The sequence below is a fragment of the Sorex araneus genome, chromosome 1 (genome assembly GCF_027595985.1).
Source record: "Sorex araneus isolate mSorAra2 chromosome 1, mSorAra2.pri, whole genome shotgun sequence".
Lineage (NCBI taxonomy): Eukaryota > Metazoa > Chordata > Mammalia > Eulipotyphla > Soricidae > Sorex > Sorex araneus.
The window spans coordinates 243903032-243929883 of NC_073302.1; the positions used below are offsets into that span (position 1 = coordinate 243903032).

At 39.4% G+C, this 26852-nt stretch overlaps 1 protein-coding gene and 1 pseudogene across 7 annotated transcripts in view; one reads left to right on the forward strand and one right to left on the reverse strand.

The window, feature by feature from the left end:
* RCBTB2 (RCC1 and BTB domain containing protein 2) overlaps positions 1–24710 on the forward strand; it is a 50072-nt gene extending 25362 nt beyond the window's left edge. For 5 of the 7 annotated variants that reach the window (XM_055123014.1, XM_055123025.1, XM_055123007.1 and 2 more), the window contains 8 exons: positions 434–592; positions 731–838; positions 2464–2606; positions 8264–8454; positions 9271–9397; positions 12772–12911; positions 16871–17001; positions 23409–24710. In XM_055123014.1, coding sequence (XP_054978989.1) covers positions 434–592; positions 731–838; positions 2464–2606; positions 8264–8454; positions 9271–9397; positions 12772–12911; positions 16871–17001; positions 23409–23549 — 1140 coding nt within the window. In that variant the 3' untranslated portion in view covers positions 23550–24710. The remainder of the gene's footprint in view (positions 1–433; positions 593–730; positions 839–2463; positions 2607–8263; positions 8455–9270; positions 9398–12771; positions 12912–16870; positions 17002–23408) is intronic. The other 2 variants (XM_055123046.1, XM_055123037.1) reach the window with 1 other exon arrangement.
* Positions 19716–20785, reverse strand: LOC105942803 (metalloreductase STEAP1-like; annotated as a pseudogene).
* Positions 24711–26852: the final 2142 nt, after the last annotated feature.

The window sequence follows — 26852 nt, forward strand, 5'->3', positions numbered from 1 at the left end:
ATATTTTTATAAATGCTATGTGATAATTTCTAATAACTTGCCCTTTTTTTTGGTGGTGGGAGGAGCAGGTGATGGGGCAAACCCAGTGATACTAGGGGTAATTCTTCTCTCTGTACTCAGATTGTCACTCCCGGCAGTTCTCAGGGACTTCATGGGATGCTGGTGAACAAACACTGGTTGGCTGCGTGCAGGGCACTCTCTCTCCAGCCCCAGCTATTGCTCTTTATGTAGTTAACCCTGGTAACTCAGTTTCACAAAGTAATACATTCTGTGAGAATGAATTTTACAAAAGCTTTTTCTTCATGTTTTATGAGAATTTGTGGATGTCAAGTGTCTGGAAGGGCAAAGATGAGGCACCATAATTATGTTAGTATCCGATTGAGATGTTTTATAAATTAGTATGCCCTACTTATTAAACTTTCTTTTCAAATAGGTATTTGCCTGGGGTTATAATAACTCTGGACAGGTAGGATCTGGATCAACAGCTAACCAGCCAATCCCTAGAAGAGTTACTGGTTGCTTACAGAATAAAGTAGTTGTGAACATAGCATGTGGGCAGATGTGCTCAATGGCCGTGGTGGACTCTGGCGAGGTAAGAAAATGATTTCACATGTTGTTTAAAGAAACTGATTTGCCCCATCAATGTCATATCAACCTGCTATATTTCTTACAACAGATCACTTGATATCATTTTGTCTGTCATGCACACAGAATCTCTCATTTCCTTCAGGTCTTTGTCTGGGGTTACAATGGAAATGGGCAGCTCGGACTTGGCAGTAGTGGTAATCAGCCAACACCCTGTAGAATAGCAGCTTTGCAAGGCATTCGTGTGCAGCGGGTATGTCCACTACTTATTTGTGTGTGCCCAGTTTTTAACAAAGACACTTAATTGTTTTAGTAGGATGAAAATTTTACTGCTTGGAGAACCTTGCTAATATAGAGGTTAGCACTGTATTTCTCAGAACTGAGATTTATAGATGTTCATCAGAAAATTTGTAGTTCTAGAATATTCTTAGAATGCAAATTTTTGCAATCTTATGTTATGACACTTAATATTATGTATTAAGAGCCTTGAAATATTTATACTCTTTGAACTGTAATTCTATTCAGAGAACTGTCAAATTTTTTTTAGTTTTAGCTAACATCGTTGAACTAGTATTAATTTGTATTGTTTTGATGTAAAGAGTTACACACCTCACCACTCCTACCATGCCCAAGACCCTTCATTGCTGTTTATATAATTTCTAACCTGCTTCTTTCTTATTTTACTCCACCCCTACTGCTTAGTAATCTCTAAGTTCTGTAATAAGAGGCCAAGAGTTTGTCATCATTAGTACTGTTTATTCCTTTTTTTCCTCTACATACCACAGAAAAGTGAGATCATCCCGTATTTGTTCTTCTCCCTCTAATTTATTTCACTTAATATGATACCCTTCTGGTCACATTAGGCAAACTGAAAGATTTCATCTCTTTATAGCTGCGTAGTATTCCATCATGTATATTTACCACAACTTTATTTGCTCCTGTGTCTTTGGACATTTGGGTTCTTTTCATATCCTGGCTATTTTACCTAGCACTGCAGTGAACATAGGTTTACATATATTTTTTCAAACTAGTATTTTTGTGTTTTGGGGAATGATGTCATGAAGTGGAATTGCATGTCCTATGGAAGCTCTGTTACGCTTTTTGAGATGTCTCCGCACTGTTTTTCATAAAACAGACAATATTCCCACTAACAATGAATGAGCAGTCCTTTTTTACCACACTCCGCCAACAACAGTTGTTTCTGGTTCTTTCTATATACACCATTAACACTGGTATGAGAAGATATCTTATTGCTGTTTTGGTTTGTATTTCCTCATAACAAAGGATGATGAACACTTTTCACATACCTATTGGCCATCCATATGTTTTATTTGGGGAGATGTCTGTTCATCTCCTCTCCCTATTTTGTATGGACTTACTGGTTTTTCATTGTTGAACTTTGTGTTTTATATATTCTGGATATTAGCCTTTTATCTGATGTTTGCTATGCACATTTTTTTTTCCCATTCAGTGAGGTGTCTTTTAAGTTTAGCCCAGGTTTCTTTTGCCATGCAAAAACTTCTTAATTTGATCTTGAGATCATTTTTTTTATATTTTCTACATTTTCCCGAATTGAACTTATTTTGCCTTAAAATAAAATACACTTTAAAATACATCTATTTTCTCTCTTAACATAATAAATGTCATTTAAATATAGAATTAACTGGATTATGTCACTAAAGGACCTGTGTTGATCATAATGCAATTTTGATCACACATGATACCTAATAACTATTAGTTATCTAATGTATGCATCTTTGGGTGGGTTGCCTTTTCTGTTCTGTATTTTTTAAAAATCTGTTACTCTTAACCTCTCTTGTTAAAAGCATACTTGCTTCAGTTTATAGAACTGAGTGCATATGATATTTCTCTTTCCAGGTTGCCTGTGGCTACGCACATACCTTGGTATTGACAGATGATGGTCAAGTGTATGCATGGGGTGCAAACTCTTATGGCCAGCTGGGCACTGGCAATAAAAGCAACCAGTCCTATCCTACTCCTGTTGTTGTGGAAAAGGACAGGTAATATGCATATTCCAGAAGAGCTCAAATTTTCTCTAGTGATTAAACTTAAAGACAATATAGAATTGTGAGACAGTTACAGCTATGTTAGAATATTTTTAGCAAACAATCATTCTTTTTTAGAGATGATTTTGGATTGTTAGGGAGGCTGATTTTTTCATTTTTTATTTTCACTGGCCAAGATTTCATTTGTACCTCCAAAACTACTGTACTCAACTATGATGACTAAAGTTCTAATAGTTTTTTCTATGTTTTTATCCCTCACAGATTACCTTCCCCATGACTTCTCTTTGTTTACTATTTTATATTATTAAAACAAAAGTTGATAACAGTTGAGGTCTATTTCTGTAGTTGGAAAATTAATGGACCTAGAATGAGGTTTAAAATTATACACTCAGCTCCTTAAATATTTGCAGTTGAAAAGGATCAAGTTTTTTACTTTGATTCCTGAAATATTACTAATATGAAGAAGTGTAATATGGTTAGAAAGATTCAACTAAGCTTATCAACTAAATGTACTTAATTATGATATCTGGTTATATGAAAGAATCCAGAACTTTTTCAAATCCTTTTAATGATATTTTGAATTTCTGTCATGGTCCAGCACTGTCCTTTCCCCTTTCTATCTTGATGTATAGTGTGAAGCAGCACCATTTCATTATCTTTTCTTTTTTGGGGGGGTTTTGGGCCACCCAGTGGTGCTCAGCGCCTACTCCTGGCTCTGTGTTCAGGACTCACTACTTCAGGAACCAAATGGGTCCAGGGATCTAACTCAGGTCAACCATAGGCAAGACTTAAAAACCTTGGTACTGCCGCTCCAGCCCATCTTTATTTTGTATAAGTAAATTATCTTGCATTTGTATGTGATTCTTCTATATTTTTATGTTAGAATACTTAGCAGCGAAAAATGAAGATGCCGTTTGTCATTTTTCAACTCTTGTTTTCACTTTGAGTCTTATAAGCTTTGTCAATTTTATGCTAAATAGGCTAAAATAACTCTGTTTTTATTTTTTTCCAAAATTTTAGACTAAGACCCTGGACTCCTTAAGGATTTGGGGAGGATGGGTAGGACAGACACTGGGGGCAGGAGGTGTGTGCTGCACATTTCCTCCAGAGGTAATCGAGAGCTGCTCAGAGGGAAGGAAACAGTCTCAAGGCTTAAGATAGTCACAGAAATGCTGCAGATCTGCAAATCTGCCTAGTGGACACACTTAGACTTTATATTAAACAACAAAGAAGTGATAAAGTATTCATAAAGGTATCAATATAAATGTAATTTGTATGACACTTTACTAGTTCTATAATGCTGCCACATAACAATAGCAAATTAGCTCACAGAACTTGATTCTACTTGTTAGTATGTGAAAGATAATCCGGTTCCTTACTTACAATTAGCTATTGCTTTTCTTTTGAGAAAAATGATCATTTTGAGACCAAAAAAAGGGGGGCTGGAACCATAGTGCAGAAGGAAGGCTGTTTCCCTTGGGTACGGCTGAACTGGGTTCAACCCCCACCACCTAATATACTCCCCTAAAACAAACCATTCGTGATTCCTGGGTGCAAACCAGGAGTAAGCCCTTAATATCTCGAGGTGTGGCCTCAAAACAAAAACAAACAAAAATAAAATAAAATACAACTAAAAGAGGCTGAGCTTTGAAAACCCTTTGATGTGTGTACATTAAGAAGTGGAAATAACTACACATTTAGGCACTTTGTGTTATCCATGAAAAACACATGGAGAAATGTTTTCAGTGAGATACTCCTATTTTTGTAAGTTTCCCATTCTTGAATTTCGCATGGTAATTTCTGAGATTGCAGGTCTTGGATCACATAAATATCATAAAGGAGAAATTTATCAGTCTGCTAGGGCTTGTTTTGACTCCACACCCTTTTTAATGACAGAAACCTTGCAGATTTGTAATGACTGGTCCTTCAGGAACTTACTTCTGACTCTTGTCCTTTCACAGGGAAGTGTGACTAATTAGAAGCAGCAGAATTGAATTAAGGGTGGGGTGGATCTTCAGGTTTTGATTTACTTCTTTAAGAAGCAGATTAAAAATAAGCCCATGTTGGACTCTTTGCTAAAACAACCACTCAAGGAGAGTCTTTTACAATATTTTCCAGAAACGTCTATTATTGATGAAGAATGCTATGATTAGTCAGAAGCTTAGGTTCACATTAAAGCAATTTTAATAATTTTTCTCTCAAACTGAGCCATTCTCCATATTTCTAAAGCATCTGACTTTGACTTACCAGTATTTCTTTCGTTGTACTTTAAGTTCCATAAAAGCATATTTCAAGTTTAATTGATTTGAAATTGACCTTACTGTGAATTTTTGCAAATTTTATGACTTACTGAGTTAATTGTTAGTATATTATTCTTATACAAAACCAGTTTGAGAATTACCATTCTGGATCTTTTTTTGAACTTTTAATATTATTTCTTCACTATTATTTGCTCTCCCAAATTACCCTTTCACAAAACTCTTCCTGTTGTTTTCCCATTTATTCTCACTCTGCTTTTTAATTACTATTATTGAAGAGTCATTATGCTTTGCAGTTGTGGATCATCTTCTTGAGATGACCCAAAATCTTTCATTATGAATATTCAGGGGACTGTCCCATTAAGAATGACTACAAAATATATGTGAAATATGCCAGACATCTTGATAGTAAAAGTTAGCTCGGTTTATACTAATAGGCTGTTGCATGTAAACCTGTAAAATCTGAATTGAAAAAATTGCTTTCTGGTATGAATCAGACTGAAGTATTTATGACCTTAGGCAAAGTCAGGGTGCCTTGGCAGTAGTGTGGGTCCCAAGTCTAGACCTGAAGGTTTCCTCTAAACTTTCTTCAGTCTTACTCCTGTAGCAGCGTCTGCAGTCAGCCAAGCTTGTGCCCCACCTCTGACTTCCCAAAAGGTGCTTGGTGTGCCAGGAAAACTTCACAAGGCCATCCTCAGGGGAGGTCAGCTTGCACCCAGCGTTACCCAGCCTCACCCAATTGCTCTGCCCATTCCAGCCCTTTGCTGGGCAGCTGCATTCCTGCAAAGACTGCTTGCTTCCTTCTCATGGAGATGAATAATAAACCTTTCAGAAGTAAATGTAAGAATTTGCTGAAAGTGGGTAAAGGACCAAATGTGATGGCCTCTCAATATCTGTATTGCAAAACATAAAGCCCAGAATGAGAGAGAGAGAGAGAGAGAGAGAGAGAGAGAGAGAGAAAGAAAGAGAGAAAGAGAGAGAAGAAAAGAAGAAGGAAAAAAGAAGAAAGAAAAAACTGGGGGTGGCATGGGAGCGATGGCAGGAGGAATACAAGAGATGGTGGTGGGAAATATACACTAGTGGAGGAATGGGTGTTGGAACATTGTATGACTGACACCTGATCATGAAAGCTTTGTAACTGTGTAATTCACAGTAATTCAATTAAAAAATTAATTAAGAATAAAAGAATTACATTTTCTGATAGTAGTTTAGCTTTGAAGGACATTATTATATTTCAATTACATTTTCACAGATAGAACATTCTGGAAGAAAGGAAAACTTGTCATTTTAATTGAATATTAAAAAGAAATCAAAAGGCCCTTGTCTTGCAGCAGGTCATGATGGAGGTTCATAAATCTGGAAATAAAAGCATTAAGTAAAGTTTATCTAAACATTGGTGAAGTCTTTTAACCTCCCTTCCCCTTTCCTGCAGAGAAATATCAGATTTCTTTGTAATTAAAGTGGTTAAAATGTAGAGGGCGTTTTTCTTATTAGCTTCTTAGCTTTCTGCAGGTTGGGCAGCCTGCCCCTCCCTCACACCAGCCCTGTGTTCCCCTCCCTCCACACTACTACACTTTTGTTTTTTAATTCATTCTCTTGTCACCATGTTGGCACCACCTTTCTTTCCTCTGCACTCATAGAAAAGGTCACTCCATTTCTTCCTTGGTCACATGATGTGGACATTTTATCTCCACATCCATTAGCTCCAGATCACTTTCCAGACTGTTACTTCTCTTTCACTCTGTCCTTTGCTCTGTTGTGAGGTTAGTCTTTCTCAGAATGTCATTTTCACTAGCTCATGGTCCTGCTTATAAGTTATTTTCCATTTGTCCCTCACATCAGATGATCTAAAGTCTTCAACTTTGGCATTAAAACTGACACGACTTGTTACTAGTAAATCTCGGTACTCTCTTCCCCAGAATTGCACACTTGTTCCAGTTATGCGTTGATATTATACCCTGTCCCGTCTTATGATTTCCACCCTCTGACCAAATATTTGCATGTATATATCTCTCTGCCAGTAATTTGTTCTTGGTCTGCTTCTTTGATAAATTCAAAACTGTGGCGGCCAAGTCAACTGCTTGCTGAGTTTAAAATACTCCCTGTGGAGTCCTTAGGTTTCCCCCTTTCTCTCCAGAGCTGTTATAATTGGTGCCACACTCACAATCTGGAAATTGTTTGACTTTCACAGTTATGTGATTTTCAGCTAAATCCTGAGTTTCTTAGGATAGACCTCATACTTCACTTAGCAGCTGTCAAACACTCAAAAGAAACTATTTTTTTAATATATTCTGTGCTTATTTTATTCATTCTGTGAATATATTATTTTATTATACTCTGTGCTTTATTTTATATATTCTTTATTCAATTTGTGAAGTGACTACTATCTTGTATTCTTTCCCTGTATATCCCTGTATATTTTTTAAAAGATTATAAATGTATTATAAAACTTATAAGTAACTAAGCCTTTATAGACTATTAAATCCCAGCCCATGATCTGGCTAGGGCACCAAGTTCATTAAACTTTTGTTTAATATATCTCTTTTATTTCTCCCCTCCTCCACACCATTTTCTTTGTTTGTTGATGAGAACATGTTCACTGAAATGCCAAACTATTTCCACCTTGTGGCAAAGTTCTTTTGTAAATTACTGTATAAGTATGAGCCAATTAACTGACATAACTGCAATTTGAAAAAGTTTTACTCATCTAAATTTATCATTAGATATTCGTAATTTCCACATAAGGGAAGCTTTGTCACTTAAAATATTAAATAGTAGAAGTGATAATTTTAAGAACTCACTAGTACATTACCTTTTGTACACCAAGCACTCTGCTTGTTACTTCATCGTTTCTGAATCAACAAAACTATGTTTTCAGTGGGAAGTCTTGTGACAACTACATGCTTGGCAATCATGAACTTATTGCACTAGTATGTTAACTCACCAGGAGCCTAGGAAACAGCTCTGTTGGGTTTTGGATACCACAGCCCAGTTAGTGAAAACTTGTCACCTTACTCTTTGCAGTGAGAATTGTGCTGACTCATGGCATGCTTCATTTAATCCTGAAATTGGTGAAATTATGTTGAAGATATGTATTAACCTTGACTCAAATTAGTCCAAGTCTTTATTGTGTACTTTAATAGAAATTTTTTAAGAAAAAAAAAAGCATGAAATGACTTTTAGAGAGTCTCTATTGAATTGTTCTTGAACTTCAAAAGAGACTGGCAACATAACAAACCAATTTTCCTACGGCTTAAATGTGTAAATCACTGCTGGTGGCCTCAAAACTTCAGATTTAGGTAGATAAGTCTTGCTTTGTAATGAAACCTAAAGGAAGGGGAACCCAGTTCTGTCTTCTGTTTGTCCCGTCTGCTATTTTGTCTGTGGATTTAGGGTTATAGAAATTGCAGCCTGCCACTCTGCCCACACCTCTGCCGCCAAGACCCAGGGTGGGCACGTGTACATGTGGGGCCAGTGCCGGGGCCAGTCCGTGATCCTGCCGCACCTCACCCACTTCTCCTGCACTGACGACGTGTTCGCCTGCTTCGCCACGCCCGCCGTCACATGGCGCCTTCTGTCTGTGGGTGAGTCGATTGGTTGGTCACTGACCACGGGGGTCCTGGCTTGAAAGTTGGGGCAGGAGTACTCGTGCTTTTAATAGTGAGGACTTTGGCAAGCACAATAGTATAACCCCCTCCCCGGCCACTAAATGGGTTCTTGTGTGCGTTTCTTTCCATTTAAATTTTAATGTGGAGGTCTCCCCAGCTGGGCCCGGAACCTGGGGGCAACTTCAGGTAATAATTGGCATAACCTTGTGGGCTTGATTCCTTCTTGAGCGTAGCCAGGGCTACACCTTGTGGTGCCGGGCAGTGGGGCGATGGGGGCTGGGGTAGGGGTGCGGTGGAGGGGGCTGTCAGTGGGCACCGAGTGCCAGGCATTCAGCTCAGGACTTCCTGCGTGCCGGCCATGCACTCCAGCCCTTTGAGCTCTCTCCCTGAACCTGAATTGATGAATTTTTAAAAAAGTATCAGAAATCAGCACCACCCACTAAAATAAAAGTACTTTCATTTGACCGCTTATTGATTTAATTCTGGAAATGACATCTTCTATTTTTAGGTAGAATATTTGCTTACACATTAAAAATGCATTTAGAGAGATGGTTTGTGATTTTTTTAATTTTATTTTTTGCCAAATTTATCAGCATATGTGTATGAGGTTCTTATTATAAATCATTACAGAGATACAAATTCAGACTTAGGGGAGTTTGAAAGAATTGCTTTATCCGTTATTTTTGGGAACTGGTATATTCAGGACTGTCAACAGAGCACTGTCATATTCTGGCCTGCATTTTCTCTGTGTTTGTAGTTAACACTGGAAAATGTGTCATCTTGTTCTCTTAGAACCTGATGACCACCTCACAGTGGCTGAGTCCCTGAAGAGAGAATTTGATAACCCCAACACTGCAGACCTCAAATTTCTGGTGGATGGAAAATACATTTATGCACATAAAGTTCTTCTCAAAATTAGGTAAGGAATCATGTTTTCAGAATTTAAATAAAACACAATATTTTAAAAAATGTTCAAGTGCCTATGCTTGGTACTTCAATAATTACAAATATGTATTTGTGTATATATGTATATACATGTAATGTGTGTGTATATATATTATATTGCAAGCATATAGTGCATCTGAAGGCACACATTATACATGAAACAGGAAATAATTGAACCCATATATAGCAAGTTCTGGCAGTGTGATTCAGGGCATAAAGGCATTTTTCTTTTCTTTTTTTTTTTCTTTGTCTTTTTTGGGTCACCCTGGCAGTGCTCAGGGGTTACACTTGGCTCTGCAGTGAGGAATTACTCTTGCTGGTGCTCAGGGGACCATATAGGATGCAGGGATCCAACCTAGTTGGACGTATGCAAAGCAAATGCCCTACCCACTGTACTCTCGGTCCAGCTCCAGTACTGAAGTCATTTAAGTAGGTCTTCTGGAACCCAAGTTATGTATGATTTTCCTACACACAAGGAATTCTAAGACAGGAGCTGATTTTCCTACATTTTGACTCAATTCTGAGACGAACTTCCCCTCCACCCCCATTGCTTCTTGGTCTCTTGGCTAAGGTCAAGGGTAGTATCTGAGATTGCATTCCCAGAGGTAACGTGGTATTCATCAAGTTAAGGATTCTGCGCTGGAAGACATCCACCCTCTGTTCGTATATGCCAAGACTGGAATTGCCGGTTGCAAGCCCGGGATGTGCCCTGTACTTTTGAACACACACTGGGCTGTGAATTAGAGGTTCCCTTGACTTCCCCTGTGGCTTAAATCAGTTTGCCTGAGTGGCTCACAGCATTCAAAGCAGCATTTTATTTACTCAGTTACCAGTTGCTTATTAAAAGTGGAGAATTGCTGGAGGGAGTCGATGCTCAGGGGAAGGCTAGGGAAAGGGTATGGAGCTTCTGTGCTCTCAGCACCACTGACCTGAGTCTTCAGGTGTGTACCATCCCGAAAGTTTTCAATAGTCTCCTCTTGGATTTTCATGGAGACAGCTTCATGCAGTCTTGGTTGAGGCTCTCATGGGCCACTGGCAGTTGAATCAGCCTCCAGCTCCTCCTGCCTTCCCAGAGGCTGTTGGCGGACCTAATGTTCCCACTCCCTAATCACATGGTTGTTCCTCTAGGCACCCTGCCCCCATCTTTAGGTGGGGTCCAAAAGTCACCTCATTTATATAACTTGGTTATTTCATCACTTAAGGAGAGTCCTTGCATGTTAGCAGGCATGTAGCAGAAAAGGGGATAGAGGCATCTATTTCTTGCTAGGAATCACGTTTTCTTAGCAGTCCTCTGAGCCGTGACAAGTAGTCCCCACACATGGCTGCTCTAAGAGCATGTTCTGTATTCTCACTGAGTAGAATAAACTTTCTGGGCTAGGAACAGTTCATTGATGGTCACACTCCATCTGGGTGCATCTAAGGTGCTGAGCAAACGTCTATCCTTGTGAAATCACTTCCCCAAATCAAGGTATAGAGAGATTCTACCACCCCTCAAAGATCCCACATGCCCCAGCTGTAAGCAACCACTGGTCTTTCTGTCATGTTCATGTAACATATCCTGGAAGTTTATGAAAAATGGAATTATACAGTATACTTTGTGTCTGGCTTCTCCCTCATTATTATTGAGAAAAATCATTGTGTTGTTAGGGAACAGATATTTAAAGCCTTGTGCAAGGAATCCCAAACTCAATGTGGCGTTTTGGTTTCAAGTTCATCTCTTAGAGCACACTGGGCAGCATTTCTTTGACTTTGATTGTCCTCCACAAAACTTCACTGAATTAGGGGGGAAAGGGGTGGGGCGTGGAAAGAATTAGTTTGCTAGGGCTGTGCTAACAGTACTGCAGACTGGGTGGCTGCAGACTGGGTGGCTTCAACAGAAGTTTACATAATAGTTCTGGAGGTTATGGGTCTTAGATCAAGGTGTGGGCGAGAGGAGTGTCTGAGGCATCTGGGGGTTGACCAATGGTCTGTGGTGTCCCTTGGCATGTGACAGCTTACTGCCAGTCTTCATGTGACTTTCTTCCCATGTGCATGTCTGTGCCCAAATCTTTTACATGCTTTATTTGTGAAGTAAAATAGTTTTCTTTAGGGACATGTGATGAAGGAGGGGTGTGGCAGGAGGAGGAGACAGAAGAGAGACAGAGAGAAAGAAGGAAAAGAAAACATACACAGGCTTCTTCCAAGGGGAGAGCTCAGAGACTCCCAGAGTCATTACTCGGCCAGCTGAGTGTGACAACCACCTGTGGCCCCTAGACCCCTTTCTCCATATTGAATTAGGACCCACTCCACTACTTCATTTTAAAAGGATGACCTCTTGGAAGATACCATCTCCAAATGCTGTTAGGTTCTGAGGTTAGGACTCCAACATAGACAAGTTTTGAGGAGGTGAGGCCAAATATAATTTCATCCCATGAGGAGAGAGAGGGGGTGGAAAAATATGACTCCCAGGGCCAGAGAGATAGCACAGGGGTTAAGGTGTTTTCTTTGCATGCATCTGGCCCCAGTTCATTCCCCCAGCACTCAATATGACTCTCTGAGCACTGCCAGGCGTCACTCCTGAGCACAGAGCCATGAGTTTCCTCTGAGTACTGCTGGGTGTGACACCTTCCCCTTTAGAATAAAACTTTGACTCGGGAGAATTCCCATTTGACCAACAATTCCAGTTCTTGTAATCTACTTCCCCAATTACCAAAACATTAATTTGAAAAGACATATGCACACCATGTTTATTGCAGTATTTAATATTAAAGTCAGGATATAGAAAAAACTCAAAATATCCAACTACAAATGAATGAATAAAGAAATTTTGTAGCATTATGTACAGTGAAATATTATACAGCCATAAGAAAAGAAGAAATCATGCAGTTCTCTGCAACATGAATGTAATTGTAAATGTAGATGTAACTGTAAGTGTAAATGTAATTGTATCATCTTAAGCTAATTAAATCAGAGAGAAAAGGAAAAAAAAAAACTTTGACTCGGGGATTTACAAAATAAGCCCACTGAGTTTCTGAAAGTCCTGCTGAGTGAAGTTCATGAGGGACGGATGGATGCCTGGGAGCCAGCAAGGCCCCTGACCAGGGTGGCCCAGGGCAGCTAACCCACATGGTGGACATGCATGCATATTCTTCTCAGAGAAGTGAGCCCCGCTTGACTGGAACAGAAGTGAGGAACCTGGGTAAGGGCGTGAAGGGGTGCCCCATGGGCAGAATTGGGAATGGTGCCTGTTTTCCTTTTGCTGTTGTTGTTTTCCTTCCTTCCCTTTTACACTCACGAGCTGGATGCTCTGGAGGGTCTTGCTGCCTTTTCCCAGGAGCCAGGACCTGACTCGCTTCTCTTTTCCTTCAGGTGCGAGCATTTTCGTTCGTCTTTGGAGGACAATGAGGATGACATTGTAGAAATGAGTGAGTTTTCGTATCCCGTTTACCGAGCCTTCCTGGAATACCTGTACACGGACAGCATCAGCCTCTCTCCCGAGGAAGCAGTGGGTAATGGCCATGGGAGTTTGGAAGGCAGTGGGCAGAGTGTCGGGTGCCTGGAGAGCCTAAATGAAGCCAATGTGCAGCCCAGCCCCGGGCTTGCCTCCTGTGTGTTGAACCCAAGCTCCTTTCCCTGGTGACCCTTTTATGCCAAGGTTGGATAGAATAAGCAGGATGAAGTGTCAGAGCATCAGGTCTATGCGTTGTGGGCATTTTCTCCCTTACACACGTCTTCAGTGACTTGCTAGCTACCACCTGGCTGCCCCACAGAGATTTGTCTTATAAAAGACCAAGTGCCTCTAGTCCTTAGCCTTGTGGTGTCCTTAATGGTGACACTGCTTTCCACTAGGTCATTCTGTTCTGAAGGTAATGAGGCTTTTTTTTTTTTCTTTTTGGGTCACACCTAGCGATGCTCAGGGGTTACTCCTGACTTTGCACTCAGGAATTACTCCTGGCAGTGCTTGGGGGACCGTATGGGATGCCAGGGATCGAACCCAGGTCAGCTGCGTGCAAGGCAAACGCCCTACCCCCTGTGCTATCGCTCCAACCCCTAATGAGGCATGTTTATCTCACTTCAGGCCACAAGGAGACTACGAAGCACAGACTCAAAGGCAGCCTGGCACAGAAGCATCAACCCGCCAGGGAATGATTTCTCTAAGGAAATAGAGTTTGAGCCCCACCCCGACTTTCGGATGAAACATTCATTTAAACCATTTAACTCCATTAACACTTCTTCCCTGCTGAATGTTAGCTTTCCTTTAGGTCAGCAGAGGATGGATTTCTGAAGTTGTTTGGGCTTTTTTCCTTTCCTCTGTCAGGGTTTCAGTGTCCATGCCCATGGCACAGCTCCCTGCTGTGACCAAACTAGGGAGAGAAGACAGGAGGCCCTGGCTCTGTGCAGCTTGCAGTGGACCCTAATTCCAAACAGATAAATATGGGGTGGGGGAGGTGTCAAGAAGTACTTTAAGGGTATTATTCTCCCATGCTTGCAGGAATCTCCTTCTGTTTTCTCTCTTCCTTAAATAAACTCTTAACTTTATCCTCAATTGGGAGCCAGCTTCCTTCACTTTTCCCCTCTACCTTTTAAATAAATGCTTGCCTTAAATGGAAAAAAAAAATGAAGAAAGTGCATTAGGCAGAAACCTAAGGGCAGCACAAGGGAGCAGGTCATGCAGACACCCAAGGAAGCGCCTTCTGAAACACAGGAAACAGGAAGTGTAAGGTCTGGGGCAGGAACAGATTTAGCTTGTGAGCGAGAGGAAGAAGACAGGGTGGTTCAAATGGAGGGAGCAGAACTAATAGTGGTAGATCAAGTTTATTTGTTTGTTTTGTGATGCCAGAGATTGAAGGCAGGACCCCACCCCAGCAGGGCACGTGTACTTCCTCTTAGCCAAGTCCTTGGGGAGTTTATTCTTAGAGCACTAGAACACCTTTGAAGCATGAGGTGAAGGTTGTATTTTTTTTTCTTAAGATTTGCTTTCATCTTAATAGTTTTAAGTGGCTTAAACAAGATGGTTTCTTTTTTCCATATAGACACAGTGCAGCATGCCTCTGCATATGGTCCTGTGCTGATGGGATGGTTCAAGAGTGTATTTGCATTACAAGTGGCAGGATGGAGAAAGGGACAGTGACAAAGGACAGAGGCCAAATCCCAGGGTCTGTTAAGAAAGAGTCCTGGAGGTGTGACCCAGTGATAGAGCACAGGCCTCACATGTCTGAGGTCCTGAGTTTGATCCCCAACTGGGAGGAGAAGTGAGGAGTAAAAGGGTTCTTGTCAGTTCCTCTTATAGCAACTCATGGACCAGGATTGATCAAAGCCATAATCAAACTGAATGCCTAGAAAGTGGGAGAAAGTCGTAAGTTGTTTTAGCCCAGTAGTCTGTTTGGGGGAGGGAGCGTGAATTTGGATATGAAGAGTAGGGAGGGAATGGAGTTGAGGCAGCTCCTATCACCAGTGTGATGTGATTGGTTCCTAAAGATCAGGCATGATCACCGTTCAGGTGTGAGATGATGGTGCCTGGGTTGGGGTGGTGTGGAGAGGATGTGCTATAAGGAGATCAGGTTCTGGATGTATTTTAAAAGGTGGCTGAGGGACTTATGGATGGTTTGGAATGTTGGGTGTGAGGGTAAGGGTGAAGGATGACTGCCCTGAGGTATTTGGACTAACGGCTGGGTTAATGAAACTATTATTTACAAAGATGGAAAAAAAAAACCTGGAGCAATGTGTTTTGGAAAGTTTTAAAGTATAAAGGAGTTTAAGCTGCCTACTGGCATTTTGCTTATCTGTGTGGCATTTTCACTTGCTTGTTCCTCACATTTGTAGGTTCCTGGTTAAGAATCCAAAATGGAGACCTCCACACCATATACCTAAAATTATTTATAAATATAATTTGAAAAGTTAACAACATGTCGCATCTATTCAGATATTGATACTGGCAATAGATCTGGGAAAATGTGATTAATCCTCAAGCCTTGAAAAATATTTCCTTCATTATCAGGATTCAATTTTCCTTGGAATTTAGAAGTGCAAGGTTCCTTGAAGTCCTGTGCTGGCATACAAGTGTTCAAGTTTGCAACCTGCCATATTTCTTTTGTCTATAACTTTGATAGTTTTTCCTAGCAGTGAAAGGATTACCGTGCTTTCTGTTCTATTACATACAAAATTGTATCCCCATACAGAATTTACTAATTGAGAGGAACAGTTAATGCTCTAAGATGCCCTTGCTCTCTGTCCCTTCTGGTCAAAGTCCCTTGTAAGAAAAGTTCGCTTGAAGTGTAAATGGAGTTTTAGAATAGCTGATTTAGCTCACCTTTTGATCATGCTGCAATCCAATTCTGAGCGTTGTCTTAGTGAACAGACTGCTGCAAGGACATCAGGCAGTTAAGTGTGTGATGCGGAACCCATTCAGGAAGGGCAGAAAGTGCCTCACAGTATTTCTAGCCAAGCCATGTACCCCAAACACTGCTCATTAACTAAACGATGAGCTGTTTCTAGCATTCTTTGTGCTAGTCAACAAATTCGGGAATGAAGATTTAAATAGCAGAACTGACCTTCCTGACAGGACTATTTAAAATGCCCACTGACTTAACCATTCTTGATTGAAATACTTCATATTATACCCTGGGATAGGTTAAAATTAACTTTCTTAGAAATATCCCTGTATATTGAACTGAGTGCAGGTGACAGATAATATAACAGGAATCAGCAGATTCTGTAGATTGTGTTTATAACTGCGGGGTTGCAGATCACTTATAGAAATGAGTGAAGTCAGACCCTAAGGATCGAACCATTAGATCCAAGTATATTAGGAAATCAGGAAAAATGGCTCTGGAACCAGTAACTAAATAAAGAAAAATATAAGCAACAGAGTGTTCCAAGCAGGGGACTTGATGGTCAGTCACATCAAATTCTGTATAAATGCTGAGTAGGATGAAGCTGAATATGAGCAGCACTGTGGTAGCCATTAATGACCGTCACATGCATGCAGTCAGGGAACAGAGAGTATGGAATTCTGTTAAATGGCTTGAGGTGAGAATGGGGGCATGGGGAGGTGAGAAAATCCAGGCAGTAAATAGAGATAATTTACCCCAGGAGGTTTCTCAAGTAAGGAGAAGTAAGATAGGATGACTGGAGGAGACGTGTCTACAAAGGTTACTCTTTCCCTTCTGAAAAAAGATGGGCACCGCTAGAGCATGTGCAGGGACCCATGGAAAGGACCCAGGAGATGTTGATAATAGGAGAGATATGTCTAGGAAGAATATTTGAGCCATCCTGTTTTTCACAGCTGCTGTTAGCTCAGGTCAGCTACATTCTTAGGTTAAGCCTTACACTTTGTATCTATTTACTTGCAGAGCTCTCCACTAAGGATTATATTCAAAATAATGTCTACATCACCTCAGAAACGTTAGATCAGTTTAAGTCAGGATGCTTAAAATTACTACATTTAATCAGTATCTCTTTCTGCCAGGACTGCTGGACTTGGCTACATTTTATAGAGAAAACCGTTTGAAAAAGCTCTGCCAACAAACCATCAAACAAGGAATCTGTGAGGAAAATGCCATTGCTCTGCTCTCAGCTGCCGTCAAGTATGATGCACAGGTGAAAAAAAAAACAACTTCTATTGAGCTGACTTTTGGTACATTTAAACTAATAATTCAGGCTCAGAATTATGGGTTATCCAAAACTACTGGTAAGAGTGAGAATTGCTGTAATTCTGGGGGTTCCTTCTGGTATGGTAATGTATTGAAAGCTTTAATCAGGAATGGTTTCAGGCCATTCCTGGTGATTCTTGGCCTGGCTCCACAGATCTGATGTTGAATGCTTGGGCCTGACAATGTAGCCCCCTGGGTTGGGGGTGCTGGGGACCCACAGGGTTGCAAACTGCAGTGCTTGAGGACATGAGTGCTGGGGACCTAACCTAGGAGCTCTGACTGCCAGGCATGTGCTGCAGCCCTTTGAGTTATCTCCTTGGCTCTAGAGATGTATTTTAAAAGATTTATTTACAGGAATTTCTCTTAAGGAAACAATCATGATTTGTGTGAAATTTAGCTTCAAAGATACTTTCTGCAGCTGTGCATAATTTTTTAAAAAGTAGGAAAAGTCAATGTGAACAATAGATCATTTTAAACTATATAAGGTTAAGACTGAAATTATGCATGTAGGCAAGAAATATTACTAATTATAAGACTATGATCTTGCTTTTACTTTTTAAAAATAAAAACAGCTTGGTTTAAGAAGACTAAACTTTTTTACATTTAAAGTCATTTAAATGAAAACTATTTACAGTAACAATTACACAGAAAAGAAACTAAAGTCTCTCTCTCTCTCTCTCTCTGAGTATTGTGGGATTGTGGGGGTTCATTTCCGTATTTTGTTGTTTCTAATCTATCTACAGTGACCATGTATTGTTTTGCTATAAAGGAAAGAGAGTCTGTCCTAAGAGTTAAATCTTTAGGAAACAGGCCATACTTCTTGGAGTCGATTTCCTTTTGGTGTAAGGATATCCTCTCCTTTGGTTAAAAAACAGGGACACTTTAGTGGTGACAGGGGGAAAAAAAGGTTACTAATCTTCAGCTTATATAAATAATACTATGCCTATCAAAGAAAATTTGGAAACTGTAAAAAGTATAAGGAAGGAAATGACTCATCATCCTGAGAACGTTAACATTTTCATGCAGGTCCTTCTTATTTGTTCCGTTATGTTATATATGTATCTCTCAATACTCTACTTTTCTGCTTAACAGTGAAATAAGAAAAGAAAACAAACAAAAAATATGATCAACCTGGAAGCACATTGAAAACCATAGTGAATGTTTGTCTTTCATCATGGGATGATGAAAGATCTCATTGGGTATAGACAGTATACAGAACGCTTCATGACAAACAAACTCTGCTTTGGAGAGAGTTGAAGTCTTAGCACTGGGTGCCAGTGGGTTATAGATGATACAGTGGGCCCACAGTGTTTCTATGTGCAATAGACTTCATTCCTGACTTTTTTCATATTCCCTATTGATATGAATTATGTCTTTTACTTTCCTAGAAAGTAAGCTCCTTGAGGAATACAGGCTCTTTGACACCAGGTGAAACAAACAGTGTCGGCCATATATATATATGTGGCCATATATACATATGTATATATGTATATATACATACATATATATGTATACATATTAAAAGCAAGCTAGAAAAAATATTTAACTTTGAGTTAATATGTGCTATGTAAAACTATGTGTTCCAATGAAAGAAAATATTTTTTTCTATTTTTGTGAGATATAGCTACTTGTCTACACTAGTACACTAGTTTTATATCCCCCATTACTAGATTTTTGTAAATTCTTTTCCTTGTCCTGATTTTACTATGCGATTGTACTCTATACTATTCTTTTAACTTAATTTTGTAAGTGAATATTTGTCATCATCATTCAACTTTCTTATTTCTTAATTTATATCACTTCAGTTGCAGTCAAAAGCTGTTTGTTTTTTTTGTTTGTTGTTTTTGCGTTTTGTATCTTCACATTCCCATGCCTTTCTCAACAAAAATGGCAAAATATCACTATTCTCCCCATACTTATACACTTGATATGTCCTGTTCTTTGCATTTAAAGGGCCTGGGAGGCATTATTTTTTTCCCACTATAAATGAATTCACTTCAACATTTAAAAGTAATTCTGGCACTATTGGGTACATCACATAATGCTTCTCTTCATGGCCTCTCAGTAAACAGTCCCTTATACATATATATATGTATATATATGTACATATATATATATATGTACACACACACACATATATATATATGGCTATATATATAGTAGGTTCCCACTAAGTATGTTTAATGACAGGACTGGAGAAATAGTACAGGGGTTAAGGCACAAGGCCAACCCCAGTATGATCGCTGGCACCACATGTCAGTCCTCTGAGCACTTCCAGAAGTGAATGACCCCTGAACCAGGAGTAGACCTGTGTTTATAGCACCCCACTAGTGATCATTCAGCTTTGTCTGTAGAGGTACCTTATTTTACTACAGCTTGTTAATTGTCTTCTAGTCTGTATTAATGTAAAGGACTACAAGTAAAAGAGTCAAAATATGGATAACTAAATTTTATAGTATTTATAAATAATACAATATACAGAATATAAAAGGACATTTGGTTTTGTGTTGGAGATAGTACTTTGTGCTCTTGGCTCTGTGCCAAGAGCACAAAGTACTATCAAGAGCTATACTATACTATCAAAAGGTATTCAAGAGCAGTCATAGCATGGCCTGGGGAACCATTCAAAAAAATTTTTTAAGATCCTCAATCATCTTTTTATTAAAGAAATATAGATTTGAAATGTTTATGGTAAAATCTATCAATACTGAACAAGTATGTAAATAAACAGTAATTCTGTAAGTGAGACAACATCTCAGTCTTATTAATTTTGGTGACATCTTCCCAACCACATCTGGTCTTCACAATCTTCTTCCTGAAGTATGGCAGGAACAGTATGGCTTTACCCATCAGGATGATGATTGGAAGGAAAACAGCTATCATAAAAGCTGGAGGTGTGCACCATATAAATTGACTCATATCTACCATTTATTGCAGGCAAATCAATGTATGCATTGTGCCAAGGATAAGGGCAATAATTCCCAGGTTGCTCTGAATATAGTCAAGTTTTCTCCATGTCAAAGAGTTGCTAACAGATGGAATAGATATCATAGCTAAAAGAGCCAGTAATGCAAGTGTGGTAATCCCCACAACCATTATCCAAACAACATCCTCAATCCAGGCCTGTTTATATACCCCATTTAGCAGCATGTATCTGCCAGATCGCCTCATTGGATAGGTCAAACTGTAAATTGCATGCAATACAGCAAAAAGGAAGCTGAGAAGCCCAAATTGCTTTCTTGTTAACATCCACTTACCCAACCAATTTGGAAATCTCTTATACTTGGTTCCATTTCGAAGTTGTACAGTAGCTGCTATTACACATAGCAAATAAACCAATGCCAAGAAGGTGATGGAAACTATTGGCAAAACTTTCTTGATGACCAAGATTGGAATTTTATATATTGTTTATGGAATTTCACATAAGGATATGTGACCTCTCTCATTACAGTATAAGCCAATGTCAGAAAGGCCACAACAGCAGCAATTTTTAGACTTTTAGTGGTAAGCACCACATTGGAAAGAGCTCCTGTTGTTGTTGATGTTCTAGGAGGCAAAGGTATTCATCAAAATGGGTTGTTTTTTTGGTTTGTTGTTTGCAAGTCCAAAACCACAGGTCTTTTCAGCATGCTTGAGTCTCCTGAATCTTTATTCAAAGACTTATCTTCTAGACTTCTCCTAGGCTTCATTTCCCAGTGTTCTTGGTTTGTGATGTTTTGTTTGCCCTCCATGGATTCTATACTGTAGTATGGATTCATCCACCCGTTCCCCAGTCAGACTGGATGTGTAGATGGCTCAAAAGGGCTGCCTGGCACTACCATTCAAAAATTTTATAAATAAAAGACAGTGTATTTTGTTTGGATAATATTTTTATTTGCTGACTCGAATAAGCAGGAAATTCTTTTTTAGAAAATTGTTTCTCATCTAGACTACTACTTAAATGCATAATCAACATAAGACAGTGATTACTTGAAGCATAGTTCATATCCTGTCTAATTCTCAAAATAACCTAACAAGATATATGTACTATTAGTAGTCCCAGTTTGTCAATGAGGAAACTCATTTGTGTTATTCAGCAAGATTAACACAAACAGTAAATTACAAAGCTGGAATAAATTCCAAATATATATAGGTAACTCTGATTCTCTATTTTCCCCCTCATTTTAAATTAGCAACTTATTCATGATTCAGTAAATATTCACTGCTTTTTTGTATGCCTGGCACTGTCTTGGCACTAAGGGTAGAGCAATAGGCAATAAATTAATAATTATAACAAATAATAAATAACAAACTATAGTAGGTCAAATGGTGATAAATGGGGAAAAAGTAAAGTAGAATTATCAGGCTGAGAATACCAGGGTTCTTTAGTGGTTTAAATAGTGGTTCAGGAGGACATATCACAAAGACCACAAAAATTGAAGGGTTTGAAAGGAGCTCTGAAGTTATGTGTTGGGCCAACACCTCAGGTAAAGGACAGAGCAAGATAAAAGTCATGGGCCAAACTAACTGGGTGTGCTTGGTAAAGATGGAGGAGGCAGGAAGAGCTGTAGGTAACGGAGGAGGACGGAGGATGAGCATGTGTAGAAGAAGGCAGGACCCACAGAAACCAACAGACAATGCTTAAGAGATCCAATTTCTAATCCTTGTGAGTCAATGGAGACTTTAGAGATGAGCAGACATTATCTGACTGACATTTGGAAATAATCTGCTTTGCTGAGAAGAGCATGAAGGTGAGCAGGGCAGTTGGTTAGGCTGTTCCCACCAGGGTATGGTGATGGTTCAGGTATGGTGGGGCTCAGCCAAGGGAATAGTGGAAAGTGAAATTGAAAACTAAGGTGCAATCAATAGGATTTGCTGATGGTGAGATGGATGTCCGGTGAATTAAACAGACCACAATATAGGAGCTGGAATATAGCTCACAAGCTTATCAGAATATGCAAGGTCAATAATCTCACATACTGTGTGTGCTCCTGGTCAACCCAGGAGTGAATGACTCTGAAGTTTGTGGACTGAGCACCTGAATTGTGGATTTGTGTCTGTGAAGGCACCACTATCAGTATTGTTAATAATAAATGCTCAAGTTGAAAATAATATGTATCTAAAGAAGACAGATTAGGATTTGTAATCCTAATTACAATATGCATGCATATTATAATCCTACTTAGGTTTTATAATATGCATCTATATGGCAATATACATATGTAATTGAGATTACCTTGATCTTGATTTGGTGGTCTCCAAAGAAGTTCTTAGGGTACAGGAAGCCACTTTGGCAATACATGGCCAAGCAAGTGGAACTGCTCAGGCCCTGTGGAACCAGTGACCCAGAGTCACTGGGCAATGCTTGGGAACCACCAGAGTTACATGTCACAGTGCCCAGGAGAACATGAGGTATGGGGGTTTTAATTATGTGCCCCTGACATCAAGCTATTTCTGCAGCCCCTCTTGGGCATTATATTTCTAAAATTTTAGTCTCAAACAGGAAACTTGATGTTGGCCATCACCTGGCAGCATGTTGTTATGGGCCAAGATGCAGCAGAGCCTAGGGTTGTTGAATTTTGGAGCACTCTAGCTCAGTTTTTCTAGGGGGAAAGGGAGGGGAAGATGTGCAACCACCTTCATTCTGCTTCTCAAGTTAACAGATGTACTCCAGAGGGCAATTCTCTGGCCCCACATGCATTATATATAGAAGCCAGAAAACCACTGGTCTGTGGAGTTTCTCTTGGCGGCAGTGAGAAAGGCATGATTCATGCAAAGCATTTTGCTAGTTAAGAATACCGAAGATTCGTACAGTCAGGTGAAATCCAACCTCTGTTTTGTAAAGGAAAAAGGAAAGAACAGTTTAGTTAATGACTTCAGAGCAGTTTTGGGCAACATTACCTTTTAATATGGCTTAACCTCTCCTCACAAACTGCAGGTGAAAATATTTTAAGCTCCTGGAATATAAAGGAAGACTGTCCTTTTAATGAATACTGAAACATGAATGAATGCAAATAGTGTAACTAGAAGGATTACATACAAATGCACTCAGAAGAGAAGCCGGAGAGTGAGCTCAAAGGGCAGGAATAAATGCGCTGCATGTGCCATTTGGCACCCACCTGGTTGCCCAAGAACCATTGAAAAAGAACCCCAACAGCAGTCAGGTTCTTTGTCTTGGTTGGTGTGAAGGAATTTGGATGTTTATTATTTACGTTTTTATGAGCATAGTTTCATATAAGCAATATAATTTTATTGCTATCCTATAGGTATTACCATTTCTTTCTATTAAGTACTAAATACTTTTGTCTGCTATATTTTTGTGCTATATTTTACATTGGGAAATATACATTTACTAAAAAATTTTTGTTTTTCCAGGATTTAGAAGAATTCTGCTTCAGGTTTTGCATAAACCATTTGACTGTAGTAACACAAACTTCAGGCTTTGCAGAAATGGACCATGATCTCCTGAAGAACTTTATCAGCAAAGCAAGCAGGGTTGGCGCATTTAAGAATTGATCCTCACCTATTGGAAGGCATTTTCACTGCAAGAGCCAGAGAATAAATTCACCTTACTGATATTTGTGATTAGCTATCATTTGGCTGTTAACTTACATTCTATCAAGAGAAGGATGGCAGTCAGTCTTCCCCATTGGCTGAAGTCACAAGTTTACATAGAAGGCATTGAATGCTGTTATCGAGGTGATGAAGCTCAAGGGGGGAAATCTAGTATGTCTAAGACTTATTCTTCCATCTTTTGAGTCACTTAAGCTGGATATTTGGGTACAATGATGTAAGCACATACTCTTCTGGCCAAATGTTCCATTATCCAACAGGCTGGTAACACATAGCTAGCTGACAGAAAATGCTGTACTCAGTTTTCTATATCTAGCACAGTGCTTCGCATATGGTAGGCACTCAGTTTATTATCAACATAAGTATTTCCTGAGAACAGCTTTATTTGTGGGATATTGGATGAAGGAGAAACTTACACAAAACCAAATTTAAAACAGCCTTCAACTATTCAGGTTCATATTCTTCTGGTATATTGTTCTGAGAGGTAATGGCTAAAATTTAGACCATTAATTAGAATTTACAAGGGCATTGGCACTGTCAAAAAAGCCGAAGAGTGATTTTAATTTCTCATTTACTTTCTCACAAGGGATTACTGAATATGAAGCATTATCTTGGAATGAATGTTATTTCTAGGCTCATCTGTCTTACATGACTGCATAACACTCTTTGCTCTTGTGTTGAGATTTGCCTCCTTAAAAAATGAATTTTTTTGTAGTTGCTTTTGTCATTATAAAACAAGGCACAGAATAATTATAAAGTACTAGCTAAAGAGGAACTAATATTTACATTTCATGGACAGTACTAGAAGAACGAGGTCCATTTCTACTTTAACTGCAAATGAGAAACTGGAACATTCTACATGTATGTTGATGTAACTTCAGTCTTCTGTATTTCACAATGATATTATGTGAAGAAAATTCTTTTGAAATTAGAAATCTTGTGCTGATGCTGAACTATTTGATAATAAAGAGCTTATTTGCAGATAAGAGTGCTTCATTTTTTTATTCCTAAGCAGCTGCAAAATTACATGTCCTGTATACCATATTTTTGAGCTATTTATATGTTAGAAGCTGTATATTAAAGCAGTTACTCTGATAAAGTGTCATAGCAAAGTCCACCTTAGAACAAATCATTTATAAATAGCTTAGTCACCATTCATATTATTGCCTGTGATTACTCTTTTGGTGAAATGACCTTTGAAGTCATTTCTTTCTGTTTTTGTATAACTCAAGAAGCAAAATTGCCTGCTTACTACTAGTTCTAAATGGAAATCCTATCTGTGAAACTAGCCTATGTTGTTATTTTAAAAGTTAGACATATATCATTTGTTATCATTTACTGTTCTATCAAAGGACAAATACTGTCTTGGGTGGTAGCTATTGCTATCAACTTTGTAGTTTGCCAACACTAAAGACTTCCTTTCTTGCCTTGCCTCCTTACACTTCTAAGCTAGCAGTGACTTAGCAAAGCATTCACATCATAGTTTTTCATTCACAGTGAAAATATACAATGTCTACCAAAACTTTCCCTTCCTCTTTCTTGCTTGTTTCTGATAGGATCTTGAGTTTCCTCAATGCCTTTTGCTCTTATGGCCCATTTTATGTAAAAATTGGAACACTCAAATAGGAAGAGGCCAGTTTATTTAGTGATGAAAAATGTGGAACCGTTTACCAAACTCCACTATGGGTGGGGAGCCATATTCCATAGGAGAATTATTAAGAAAGGTTGAATGGGGGGAGGGGCAGAGAAATAGTACAGCAGGTAAGGTACTTGCCTTGCACAACCCGTTTGATCCCTGGCACTGCAAACAGTCCCCGCTGAGTCCCTGAGCACAGAGCCAGGAGTAAGTCCTGAGCACAGCCAGGTATGATCTAACATCATACCTAGAAAAATTCTTCTCCCCTGAAAAAATGAACTGTGGGTAGATTATTATCCAGACTGTCTCTCTAAGCTTTGTTTGGAATAGGCTTGCACTACCCTTATTTCTTTTTTTTTAAATTTATTTTTAATTAGTGAATCACCGTGAGGGTAGTTACAGATTTATACATTTTTGTGCTCATGTTTCCCTCATACAAAGTTCGAGAACCCATCCCTTCACCAGTGCCCATTCTCCACCACCAGTAAACCCAGCATCCCTCCTACCCTCTCCAATCCCATCTCCCTCCACCCCACCCTGCCACTGTGGCAGGGTATTCCCTTCTGTTCTCTCTCTCTAATTAGGTGTTGTGGTTTGCAATAAAGGTGTTGAGTGGCCACTGTGTTGTCTCTAGTCTACATTCAGCCCGCATCACCCTTCCCCCGCATGGCCTTCGACCGCATTATACTTGGTGATCTCTTCTCTGAGTTGCCCTCTCCCCAGAATGCGGGGCCAGCCTCCAAACCATGGAGTCAACCTCCTGGTACTTATTTCTACTATTCTTTTTCAGTGGTATTGCTGGGTCAAATGGGAGCTCAATATCTAATTTTTTGAGAATTGTCCGTATTGTTTTCCAAAAGGGCTGAACCAGTCGGCATTCCCACCAGCAGTGTAGAAGGGTCCCTTTCTCCCCACATCCTCTCCAACAGCGGTTGCTTTTGTTCTTTTGGATGTGTGCTAGTCTCTGTGGTGTGAGGTGGTATCTCGTGGTTGTTTTGATCTGCATCTCCCTGATGATTAGTGATACTACCCTTATTTCTTGACATGAGAATAATCTACGTACTTTTAATAATAGATTCAAGGATTCATGGCAGGGCTAGGGGATCAAGTTACAGTTGGCTGCATGCAAAGCAAGCTCCTAAACCTCTGTACTATCTCTTGGGCCCCCCAAACCACTATATTTCAAAAGATCTACATGTAATTTTATTTAGTCCAAGGGTGAGAATCATTGATTGAGCCGTTAAAACCTGGGCCTACAAATCATGACCTAGTTTGAGAATAGGTTTGAGAGAGAGTGGATGGAGTCAGCTCCCTGGAAAAAACATGCCCCCTCTAGTCTCTGAGGACAGGCTTGACATCAACACTCCCATGTGAAGAGTATTTCTACATGCGTGTCTGTAAAGTCCCACCTAGGCTGCTGTTCAGTTAGAAATGTAGGACAGAACAGGTAAGTTTTTATGACACAAAACCGAAATGAAGGGATTCATTACACAAGTTTGTATGTATTCTATCCTTAATTTTTCTGTGTAAGTTGGGGTACAATTATAGTGGAAGCACTCAAGCACTGAACTTTAATGTTTTGTTTCTTCTCTGCTCACACAATAGAGTAT